The 12606-nt window shown below is 42.6% G+C and overlaps 2 protein-coding genes across 3 annotated transcripts in view; one reads left to right on the top strand and one right to left on the bottom strand.

The window, feature by feature from the left end:
* VEZT (vezatin, adherens junctions transmembrane protein) overlaps positions 1 to 5872 on the bottom strand; it is a 30820-nt gene extending 24948 nt beyond the window's left edge. For both annotated transcript variants that reach the window (XM_028747566.2, XM_028747567.2), the window contains exon 1: positions 5710 to 5872. In XM_028747566.2, the coding sequence (XP_028603399.2) occupies positions 5710 to 5745 (36 nt within the window). In that variant the 5' untranslated portion in view covers positions 5746 to 5872. The remainder of the gene's footprint in view (positions 1 to 5709) is intronic.
* Positions 5873 to 6023: 151 nt separating this feature from the next.
* The window catches only part of FGD6 (FYVE, RhoGEF and PH domain containing 6), a 52837-nt gene continuing 46254 nt past the window's right edge, over positions 6024 to 12606 (top strand). The window contains exon 1 of the mRNA XM_028747559.2: positions 6024 to 6288. Coding sequence (XP_028603392.2) covers positions 6276 to 6288 — 13 coding nt within the window. The 5' untranslated portion in view covers positions 6024 to 6275. The remainder of the gene's footprint in view (positions 6289 to 12606) is intronic.

The raw sequence follows: 12606 nt of genomic DNA, 5'->3' as shown, positions 1-12606 counted from the left end.
GTGGTTACAGTAAGGAAACCCTTTAAAGCTAATGAGAACCTTTCATAAAAGAATTGCACCATGTCATTAAGACTGCCATTTTTTTAATTCCACTTGCCAGTTTGCCATTGCAATGGATATGTATTTCAAACTTGAAAAGTATGAAACAGCATGAAGTCAACTGAATATATGGGAATAAGTCACATTTAAAATAGAAAATTATTAGATATTGAATTCACTTCACAGTTTGTAATTCTTTTCAATAACTGCAAGAGCAGTTTGCACTTGCATCTCATCAATAGTTGGGGGCCAGAATTTAGGATCTTATACCAAGGGCTCAATTCAGACATCATCTCCGTGGGCTAGAAACTAGGAACATGCTGCAAGCATATGCATCTTCTTTCCTCATACATGCCAATTTCATTCTCCACTTCCTGGTAACTATGGGTTGCTTCTACACTAGGAATTTAGTGCGGAATCACCCTCTTGTTCATTCACATTCTACTGGGAGGAAAGTGAAGAGGTCCACATATTATCATCCACTTATGTGGTGTGTTTTTTTACAATTCTCCATTTTTCTTACACAGAACGTTTGACTTTTTTGAGATAGTTGGAAAAGTATATTGCTTCTTGGCTTTTTGGCGAAGATAAAGTGTGGGGTGTGTGTGGAATGTAATAATCTCCACAGGTGTAGCATTACACTTCTGTACATTTAAGAGTCATGTTTTTGGCAGTGACATATCAGAGCTGAATACATCACACACATTTACTAACCTTTGCAGTTGTTACCATTTTCTAAACATTTAATTTTTAATTGATCTTTTAATTTGAACTAAAATGTTTCTCCAGCTATATCTTTTTAAAATATTAGAAAATAGTGCTGAAATGAAATATTTTTATGGTGAAATTACAAAATAAAACTAATTTTAAAATCTAGGAAAAATCCCTTTCTAGTCTCTGCTATTTTAGCATCTGCCATCACCCCCAATTAATACTTCCAATCTTAAAAAAAATTAAAACCTTTTTTTTTTTTTTTGGCATTGCATAACTAGCATTGGGCAACTGTGCTTAAATGAATAGGTGTTTCATGGTAATTAATTGATTTTTATGTATTTATTTTTTTAAAGGATTGTTTGGATTCAGTTTTCCAACTTGACACTCATTGGACTTTCTGCTTTTCCACCACAGCCAGTTATGTTATGCCCACTGGTGTAGATGAAACAGAGGAATGAGCATCCAGAAAAAAGCCCAGATAGGGTAGAACGTCAACAGCAATTCCACCAGTAGCAATGATTTATTAGTGCAACAAACCACACATCTTGAAACTGCCACAGTTAAACCTAGTCAAAGTTTGTTTCTAAATTAAATAGATACACATGTAACTTTCCAGAAAATCTGAAGCTACACCAATTTATCTGGAAGGAAGCCTTATGAAAGTCAGCGAGACTTGCAAATTAATGGATCAGCTATATATATATATTACTTTTGGATGATACTCTCAATTTAAAGAGTCTTTTTAAAACTTTTGAAAACAAGCATGCACCTCATTGAAGTACACTAAAGGCTTTTTTTTTTACTTCAGTGTTATGTACAGTACATTAGGTCTTTCCCACAAACCACTATCAACCAATGTCTGAACTTAGAAAGCGACATAGCAGTCTAGTACTGCTTGTACTGCACTAGTACAGCATACAAGTCAACTCTCTGCATCAGATTGTGCAACTTAATTGTGCAATGTATGCATGAATCCCAAAATAATAGAGGGAATAGGTATAATACATAAGGGGCAAATAAATAAATAAAATAATACTCTAGCAAAGATAGAATATGAACTATTCTTTTGCACTTAGATATATCAAACACACTACCAATACAAAAGGATCATGTACTGAGAAACGACAGCACAGAATAACAACTAGCTTGCATGGATACATGGGCATAGCCAAGAGGGTCAGGGGAGTCAGCTGCCCCCCACCATCAAGTAAAACAATAGAAATACTTAACTAACTGGTTTTCCAACTGAAGTTTTCCCCCTTCCATTAACCTTGTCTAATATCGCTTCTGAAAATGATAACACTTAGTAAACACTTTAATTTAATTATGACTGCAAAAAATGAACCAACTGAAAGAGAATAAATTAACATGGCTTATTATAATGAGCTTAATAGGCCTGTTAGCAGTCTCTTTGAACATGTAAAAGAACTTCTGTTCAGGATTTTGCAGGAACAACTAGCTCCTGGACATCTGCTATTTGTTTGGGAAGGGGGTCAAGGAAGCAGTTTGATAGGTTGGAACACAGTTAATGACAAAATAGTGAAGAGTTTTTGTAGCTAGCTAACAAGGAAGAGGAAAACCTCAAGACCACTGGGTGACTGGGCGTTTGGCTGATCCCCAAGCTCACCATGTATGTTTCTAAGTAAACAGTTTCCAAAGTTCATATTAGGCAATACCTTTATTGGGCCAACTAAAATATAGCAGAAAAACCCAAATAGCGCAAAATTACACACACACACACACACACACTTTTAGTGGTCTCTCCTTATAAGGAAGATGTCCATTTCAAAGCATACTCCAAAAACTTCTTGTTCAGTGCAGCTTCAAGAGGTAAATACTATTTATCCATTACAATTAAACCACAAGGATTTCTAATGTTAGAAACCTCATACACGAAAAACACATGCTACACTATATGCCTATGATGCTAATGAAAGCGTACAAAAGTGCTTTCTTTTATACATTTCAAGAAGCTGGATTCATTTTTTAATTATTATTACAGTTTACTAATCTAACCAATATTATTGAAATAGACAACAGCATTTGCATTGTGCCAGGTCTGCCACAAAAAGGGGAATTAGATCCTACTAGAAGGAATGTAAATCTATAAATAAGTTGGCAGTCCAGAAAGAGTCCAGAAAGAAAAATGATTTAAGGAAAAAGCAAGAGGATAAGGCTAGAGAAGGAGAGGTAGAGGAAGAAGAAGAGGAGCAGATAGTAGAGGAAGAGGAGGAAGAAGGGGAAGGACACGAAGAAAACAAAACCAGACTGTTAATTGCCCAAAATTGGAAGAGTCAAAATATACCGTCAATAGAAGAGTGGCAAACGAAACTATTTGAATTTGTTAACTTAGCAAAATTGACACAAAAAATTAGAAACCAAAAAAATGCAAAGTTTATTAATGATTGGAACAAATTCATGACCTACATAGAAGAAAACTACAGAAATTTAAGGACTATAGCGGGTTTGATGTAAATCTCATGATGTATAAACTAATTGAAAATGTAAGCTGCAGGAGAACTAAATAATAAAGATTAAGAAGCCTGAAAGCAGGAGGGATGGAGGTCGGTAGGGGGGCGAAAGGAAATTTAGATCATGAAAGACATAGAAAATAAAGGAGAGGACTAATAATTGAAATGGAAATTGTTTATTACTGATATTAGTTTCTCTCTTTTTATCTTTGGAACTTTGTACATGCAATGATCAATTTTAGATGCAAGTATATTTTCTTTTTTTTGTTTCTCTTTTTTGTGTATGTTTATTTGTTTTCTTTTTTTCTGTTTTATGTATATGAAACTTAATAAAGAGAATTTAAAAAAAATATATAAATAAGTTGGCAGTGGTGGGGGAAACAAAGATGCTTTACAGAAAGTGAGATCTATGACCTTTGGATGGGGTGTTTCTTTCTTCCAAAAAAGCCCTTATACTTTAATACTAACACATTGTCTTTAATCAGAAAGAGTACATCTCCACTAGGAGTTTGTGTTAACAAATGGAGGGTCAGTGGTCAGAATTCACTCTGCTATGCCCTTTCCCTCACTGATAGTTCTTGCCTTTATTAGAAGGATCCTCTATTCCTTTGACTGGTAGAGGGGACCACCCTGAATTATAATCTCAAATATTACTGGTGCTCTTTGGCATGCCATATTAATTGGTCCCCCATTGCTGCAGAGGCTTTGAGATCCAGCAAGGTTAAGCCCCACAAGGTGGTGATATGACTATGACAAGAGAACTAAAGGAAGTTCCTCCACTCTAAGACCACCACCATCCAATACAATGCAAAAAACCAAGTCCAGAGTGTGTCCTGCAGCATGGATAGGAGTCAGAAGTTACTTGGTACAGACTCAAGGTTGGCATGGCAGACATGAAATCCTGATCCACTCCTGACAGCGAAGCCTCAGCATGAATGCCAACCCTAAGACCTTCCCTGCTAGTTCAGGAAGGGAGACTGTTGAGCATCAGGGTGGGTGGTACATCAGTAGAATCCCTATTCTGCCCCAGCCACCTAACTTCAGATATGCACACTTGAACCCAGTGGGCTGCTGGAGAGGACATCTGGTCAGGGAGATGCAATCAGGACAGACCCCTAGATCTTGCCTGCTACTGTACACAGGTTTAAGGTGCCAGTTGGCCATTACGTTATATATCTGAGTTACTAACATTGGCTGTACAGAGAAACCCGGTGGGGCAAAGTTGAGACAGATTAACCCCACTCCCAGCATCATCCAGCCAGTTCTCGGCAATAAAATCCAGGTCAGCATGGGCATCTAGGATAGCTGTCATTTGAACCATTCCCCAGCTTGCCATTGAGCAGCAGCATTTACAAACGGGGCGGGGTGGGGGGGCTGTTATTTGAATTGGGGGAATCTATGGGGGCAACCAGCACCCTGTTGTGGTGCCCCCTCCATCTGCCTCGACAACTCTGACTGATGGGTGCTCCTTGGACAAAAAGGCTATTGAGCTGAAATGGCAAAGAGAACCACGGTCTGGGGGCAGACGGTGCCTTCATCCTCCCACAAAAGCAGGCTTCGATCTTAGGCACCCTCACCTGGGAGCAAGTGCCATTGAGTGGCTGGGTGAAACCCAGCCAGATGGGCGGGGTATAAATAATAAATTATTATTATTGTTGTTCAGGGACGCGGACTTATAAAAAATATTGGGGGGGCCCGGGAAAGCTCATGAATAATAAATAAGCTCATGAATATGCAAATAAAGTGGCGCCGCCTCCTCGTGAGCGAATAGGGGAGAGCGTGCTGCGCCTAGCCCCATGGAGTCGGCGCCTATGAGAGAGCCAGAGAGAGAGAGAGAGAGAGAGAGCCCGAGAGAGAGCGAGAGAGAGAGAGAGCGCAGCCAAGCCCCCTTCACCGCCTGCCCCCCCCGCCAGCCCCCTCTCCCCTCCTCCCTAGGCGGCAGCTCCGCCATGACCACAAACGGCGGCGGCAGCAGCAGCAGCCGCGCGCGGCCCGGGCTCCCCTCGCCGGCCGCGGGAGCCAAGGCGCGCGATAATTTTTTTAATTATTGGGGGGGCCGAGCCCCCCCAATAAAATTTTTGAGGGGGCTCGGGCCCCCTCAGGCCCCATGGGGTCGGCGCCTATGTTGTTGTTGAACTCTACTGAAACTGGTTCCAGGCTGGCAGGCACGGATGGGATTGTGGCGAGATGGCCAGCCCCTTTGAGCTGCTGCCCTCCAAGTGCCGTGACTGGGGCTTCAAGGCGACCCTCCCTCCCTCTCAGGGGGGCGGTTTCAAAGACCAGCACCACCTCAGAACCTCCTGGCCCCTCTGTGGCAGCCCCCGCTCCCAGCAGAAGGCCCCGCGAGGTACCCCCACCCCCAACGTCCACTCACGGGGCCGCCCCACCCCGCCCCGCCGCCTGAGGCTGTGAAGGACCCGGGGCGCCGGCTCCTCCGCCTGCGGCCTCCTCAGAAACACCCCCAGACAGGCCGCGCTTTCGCTACCTCAAACACCACTTCGTCGTCGAACTCCGGTGTCATCCTTCTCCGCCATCCGTGCTTCTACCCTCCAGGCACGACGGGAAACCGAGTCCGCCGAGCCCGGGCGGTATATAATCTCCCCGTACGGCCCAACCGCCGGCGTAAGAAAACTACGACTCCCAGCAGCCACCGCGAAGGACGGAGAGGGCGGGGTTGAGAAAGGCAGGCCAGGTAGCGCTCCGCTGATTGGAAGCGTATCTTGGAACAGAGATTTTTTTTTGGTTCTGCTTTTTAAGCCTGCACTGGCGGCTCTCGGCCTCTAGGGGGCTTTCGTGTTGTAGCTGTGGGAGAAGCCTATACGGAGAGTTGGTCGCTGTCGGGGCTCGTTTCGGTGCGAGTCGCTTCTCCTCGACGGGGATGTTCCGCGGGAGCCGGGGGAACGAGCCGCATTTTTCGGCAGCCGCCGAGACAGAGCAGAGGCCTGTTTTCCTCTCAGCAGGCTCCAGAGGAGCTGCTATGGCTTAAAAAAGAAGGACGCCGGGTTAAGGGGCAGGCAGCAGCGGCAGAGAGGCGCGTGGGAAGGAGGCACCATGAGTTCAGCCGGTGAGTTTCTCGACGGGATGAGCGGAGGAAAGTTGCGGAGAAGTTTCTCTTCATCCGGCGAAGCCAGCTGCGACCGGTCAAGGTGCAGGAAAGACAAGGGGGGAAACACACACACCCAGCAGACACATCGGGGCTACTCAGCCAGACATGGCTGGATACAGACAATGCAAGGAAACTCCCTTTGCCCCCTCTCGCCTCATTCTCTGCTTCCATTTAAAGGCTTGGTTGGGGGTCGTCTTCTGGGAAACTTCCTCTAGGCTGGAAGTCGAGCTGTCCTTGTTCACAGCCCCCACCCCGCTTGTCTTTTGTGTCATGCCCCTTCCCCCCTTAGCTGGAGTGGGAGAAGAGCCCTTACTGGGAAGTTTCTATAGCTCTACTTGAGCCCCCCCCCCCGGTTTCTCCCAAGTTTTTGGCGCCCCCCCCCCTTCACGCAACAACGGAGTCCCTTTGGAGAGCTTACCATTACGAAATACTCGTCTTGAGGTCTGTACCCTGAGAGAAGTGCATGATCTGGTGCTCTTATTTTTGGGGATTATAACTGCTTTTCCGGTAGTGTCCTGTGAAGTCCGTCTTTGTTTTCTCGTGATTCTAACTACTGGGAGGAAATTAAAAAGCTCCAGTTTCCTGCTTGGTATGGTTGGACTCTATCCTCCTTATTTTGTGCCTGCAGATACTCAAGGAAATGATTCATCTTCATTTTTCCCCCTCTCTCTCCCACCCATCCTTTTTTGGGTGGGTGGGTGTCTTTGTTAGAACCACGAGGTGGTACCCAAAAGAGAAAGATATTCAGCAGAAAACTTAATTCCCCCCCCCCCGCCTCCAAAGGACACTTACTGGTTTAATGGGGAAAGGAGGTGTCATCTTCTTTTTAATGCTTGTACTTTTCTACACCTAGAAACTCTGCTAGGTGTAGTTGGCCATTGTGTGAGGTACACAGACAGGTCAGGTGACTTTTATTGTGTTGAATGAACATATGGCAAGCTTTCAAGTTAAATAGAACTCATAATAACCCATAACTTGTTGAGTGCATTTCTGATACTCTGTGTCGTCTTGTGTTTTTAAATTGATTCAGTTACTAACATTGTGGAGAAGCGATCTGTATGGCTTCAGGCCTAGAGCTCCCACTTTATAAACAAATAGTCCTAAGAAGATAGTCTTTTAGTAAACTTTCTTTCAGTTTTTGCTGTGGTGAACAAAAAAGTTGACCCTAGCTACCCCTTGATGATTCAGAAAACAAAGGCATATTTTATTTTATGCCATGACCCCAATTAAGGAAAACAAAGTCAGCTTTGTTTAAAATTATAAAACTGTGGGGAGCTCATGTCTGAATGGTTTGCAGGCATTGGTACTGTGTTTTAAAATGGTTTAATTCGTTTGTGTGCATGCATCTGTGGAAACAGGCAATTGGAATTTTTGTGCTGGTGCATGAGGATGCTTCTTAACCATAACGGAATCCTATGAATATCTGCTCAAAATTAAATTCCATTGTATTTAATGGGGCTTGTAGAACAATTCTTACTAGGCAGATACACCAGTGTATTTCCTGTGAAAGTTAATCTGTATCCATGGGCCTAGCCAAGGTGGGGGGCAGAGAGGGGCAGCTACCCCCCCTAAATCAATAAAAAATGCATAACTATCTGAGGTTCTGCCCCCCCTAACAGAAAGGTCTGCTCCTCCCCCAAAATCCTGGCTACACCCATGGCTGCATCCTAACTCTCTGGTCTGGGTGGGGTCAGGAAGCAGTGTAAACCTTCACTGTCTGCCCTTGTATTCATTCCTTTTGGGGTGAGTATACTAACATCCTTCCAGTAGCACCTTAGAGACCAACTAAGTTTGTTATTGGTATGAGCTTTCGTGCTCATGCACACTTCTATTTAGTTTCAACTACGGCAGACCAACACGACTACCTAGTTGTAACTATACTAACATCTGCAGTTTTGGTAGTGTAAGGTACCTGTGGATGGAGCTGGTAAATATGCAATGTATCTGTTTCTCCCTTACTCCACCCATTCCCTACTCTTGACACACCCCTTTTTCTTAGTGTAACTTGGGCTGTCTTAACTTGCACCGGCAGTAAGCAGGCCTGGAGTAGATAACTCCTAGATAAATAATTTACTTAAGATTCACCACATCCTAACCGCTCCCAGTAGGGGTGGGGGTAGGATTGCACCTGGGTTTTGGAGTGCATGATTGCTCTCAGTTAATTGTGTATAGAATTGCAGTCTTCAAGTGTAATCATATATAGGCTTACTATATAATCATATATAGGCTTACTTGGAAATAAATCTAATTGGCCTCAATAGAGCTTGTGTCTGAGAAGCCATGTGTGCGCAGGAAACATTCTCATCCTGATAACTTCATTGATAACCTTGTTTAGTCAAGTTTTGTGTGGCACTTGGCAAAATTACCAGTAATTTGTATCCTTATCATAAATATGTTTGCCTGGAAGTAAGCTGTAGCTAAATAGGCTGTGTATGGTTTCTTTGTTACATAGCCAAGCAATGGAGCTTGAGGTCAGCTGTTCAGATCTAGACACTCTTTGTTCTCACTTTATAGAAATCATTGTAAATGTGTAAAATTAATCCATAATATATTTGTTCATCTTTAATATGCCAGAAGGCTCTGTTTCTGCTATAGCAGACAGCTACCTCTCCACAATAGCATGGTTACTATAGCCTTCATGGCTGCTCCTACACCAGCTTCCCCCAGACTGGTGCCTCCAGATGTTGTTGAACTCCCAACTCCCATCAGCCCCAACGAGCATGGCCAATGGTGACCATGGTCATTATTGGGGATAATGGAAACTACAGTCCATAATTTCTGAAAGGCTTGGGGAAGAGTGTCCTACACCAACCTGGGAGCATTTATATCTTCTGCCCAGGTGCTAGAGTGTTTGTGGTGTGTATTAAGTTCATCCAACCTACAAAAGCAACGGATAAACTCCAGGAATGACATGGAAACAACTGCAGAGCTTGCCGCAGCCATGATACTCTGGATGACATGGAAAGTGACCAAGGTGTACTGGTGTTTCGTTTGTGAATCGTTCTTCAGATCCAGTGCTGAATTTTCATTGACCTATAATGGCTTGCTACTAGGTCTCTACAGCAGTGGAGCACACATGAACACATGACTAGGTATTCTTATCTGTTGCCCTTTTCGTGACACACAGTTTTATTATCTGGGTGAGGTCTGGACTTTGTAGACTGTCATTGGGGTTTTCTTACACACAGCAAAATTCTTGTGTTTCAGGGGTAGAGTGAGCTGTAGGAAAGTAGAATTCTAAGCTTGAGTCTTAGTTTGGAGAATTGTCCTCTTGTGTAAAAATCAATCTTAAATACACATGTTTTACTATAGCAGTCAATATTTATAAGAGCATTATTTTGTTTATGTGGCATTACCAGAATTATTAATGCTAATTCCACTAATACTTATTTCCTTTCCAAGAGTATACTCCCATCTTAATCAAGATCATACAAGTTTAGTCACATATGTTAATCATGGAAGGCATTAATTAGGCTTTTATTTGAACTGATCAACATCATGGAAGGCATTAATTAGGCTTTTATTTGAACTGATCAACATCATGGAAGGCATACCCTAACCTTTTTTCACCTTTAAATGAGAAGTTATTGTATTTCTGGGTATTTTTCAGGGAAGGGTGAGCGTTTGTGAAACAGAGGTACATTATCCATGTTTTTGTTTGCCCATTCTCTAGGTTAATAGCTGCTTTATGCCTCCATGAGCAGCATAAATAAGAACACTCTTCATTGAATGGAAAGCGGCAGATAAATCATCCTTATCAGCTCCTTAAAGGAAGTATCAAAAAACAGATATAAGGCATAATGGATACTTACAATGTTTCCTTAATGGGAAGGATTCCATTACTGATTGCGGTCTATGGTCAAATGTAGACATATTTCAGCTTGTCCCATGGTTGCTCCTCAGATGTCTGTGGAAGCATTTTGGAGTAATGCCTTAAACCCATTAAGTCTCTGCACTACCTAGCTGTCTTTGCAATTTTATTAATTGGCACATCATTGAGAGCAGAATTATTTTAATGTTTGCATTTTAATTATTTGGCAATATATTGTTTATGTTACCAAAGCTGTAATAGTGCACATGTAACTGACTTGGATAATTTTCTGTTGTTTAGCAGTTACTTTAGGACACCCACCATATTTTTTTGTTCATACTTTGCTAATTGCACTGTCTTCTCAATTAGATCTCATTCCAAGATCAAAATGGCTCATAATCTTGGAGGTGTATTCCTAGTGCTAAAATTAAGTTAATAATTAGAAAATGGTAGGGGGAAGGTGACTAATCAAGATAAAAAGGTTCCTGGAAGCAAATAGTATTTACTTTTAAGTATTAAATAATTAGACAGACAGTTGAATCAATAAATGTTTCAGTATTTGAACCCTTAGGGTTACATCCAACATAGCACTCTGTGAATGTTCTGCAGCACAAGGATTTCTGCTTGTGCAATGGAATGTCACCCACCTCTCAGTGCATGCCCCAGAAATCTGTTTGGCAGATCCCTCCAACTCTCTGAAGCCAGATTTGGGGAGGACACAGGGTATGCACAGGAGGCAGAAGGGGGCAAAAGTCCTGCTGCTCAAATGGAAATGCCTGCATTGATGGGAATATCCACAGGTTTTTGTTTTTGTAATTGTGATGCAGCCAAAGTTTGTAACTATCTGGTTCAGAAGAAAAAATTGTTCCGCTTGCAATGCTTGGATTTATAATGGATCTGGCGTTTTACATTTTAGAATGTAAAATGAAATTTGGCACATGTGCAGACTTTGGTGGTATTTCAAAAGTTCTTCCTAACCTGTGCTTAGTGGCAAGCAACTAGGCAAAAGTGAGAACATTTTTAGAGGCCCTTTAAAATCAAGCAATACGACAAGAGGCATTCGTGCACATGTGCCATTGTTACCAGTTGGGAGGGAATTTGTGTGGAAACTGAGGTTTTCCCAATAGTTCTCCAATAAATATTGTAAATGCCAACAGGTTCCAAATTGAATTGAAGGGAGTTTCCTATTACCAGAAACAATTTGGGAATAAAGGACAACAGTGTTACCCGATTACAAAATGGCACTTAGTGAAGTGGGTTGTGAAATAAGCAGCAAAATGTATTGCGCTCCACGTTTTCTGGTAGTGTTACAAAGCAGGTAAAAACATCTCAGTAACCTAGCACAGAAATGCTGGTGATATCTTAACCACAAAGAGATGGGAATGGGCTCTCCATCCCTCACCTACATTAACTGCCCACCCCACCCCTTTCATTCCCCCTACACTTGTAACCATGGTGCGGCTGTTGCATCTGCACAGACGAATGTTTATCAGGGTTTGCAGGGCTAAACTGGGTTACAGCTAACTAAATGTAACATTGCACCATGAGCAACTGGCATAGCAAGAGGAGGAACATGTGAAGCCAGGGCCTGCTCCTTAAAATTAAAATGAATTGATCAGCAGTGTTATGTTTCCATTGATCTGTGGGAAATGTTTTTGAAACCTTCTAAGGCCTGTCTATTGAATCAGAGACAGAAGCTTTGGTGATGCTTGAGAGAAGGTTAAAAGGGTTCCACAGTGTAAAAAAGCCAGCTAATCCTTGCATGTGCATGTTAACTCTGTAGGTACCTAAGACTTGGATAATTCTGAGTTGCCAGTTTCTTTTCAGAGCAGTGTTAGAATGATGTGGACTATTGTTAGCTTTGGGTTTAGTTTAACAATGCATTTTCCAGGATTTGTGATGGTTGGTTTGGGGAGATGCTCAAACAAGGTTTTTCCCTTGCAACTGGATTTGTTTGCATTTTGGGGGTGGCAAAGAGTAGCTTTAACAGTGGAGTAGTCTGAATGAGCCAGTGGAGTTTTCCTAGCAGCTAGACCACTCTGGTAAGTATGTCTGCTCTTGAATGAGAGGATTTAAATCTTGAAGAAGGTCATAAAATAGATCTCATAACTAACATGCACATTACTGGCAAACACTCAGTAGGCTTTCATCTCCTGCATTTTCCCCACTTGATATGTCAAGAGTCCTAGAGTGTGTAGTGGACGTGGTTACATAGAAGCTAAATTTGGCTACATGACTGAATATTTGTTTAGGTATACAGTGGTACCTCGGGTTAAGTACTTAATTCGTTCCGGAGGTCCGTACTTAACCTGAAACTGTTCTTAATCTGAAGCACCACTTTAGCTAATGGGGACTCCTGCTCCTGCCGCGCCGCCAGAGCACAATTTCTGTTCTCATCCTGAAGCAAAGTTCTTAACCTGAGGTACTATTTCTGGGTTAGCGGAGTCTGTAACCTGAAGCGTATG

The sequence above is a fragment of the Podarcis muralis genome, chromosome 10 (genome assembly GCF_964188315.1).
Source record: "Podarcis muralis chromosome 10, rPodMur119.hap1.1, whole genome shotgun sequence".
Lineage (NCBI taxonomy): Eukaryota > Metazoa > Chordata > Lepidosauria > Squamata > Lacertidae > Podarcis > Podarcis muralis.
This window is presented reverse-complemented; position numbering and strand designations above follow the sequence as displayed.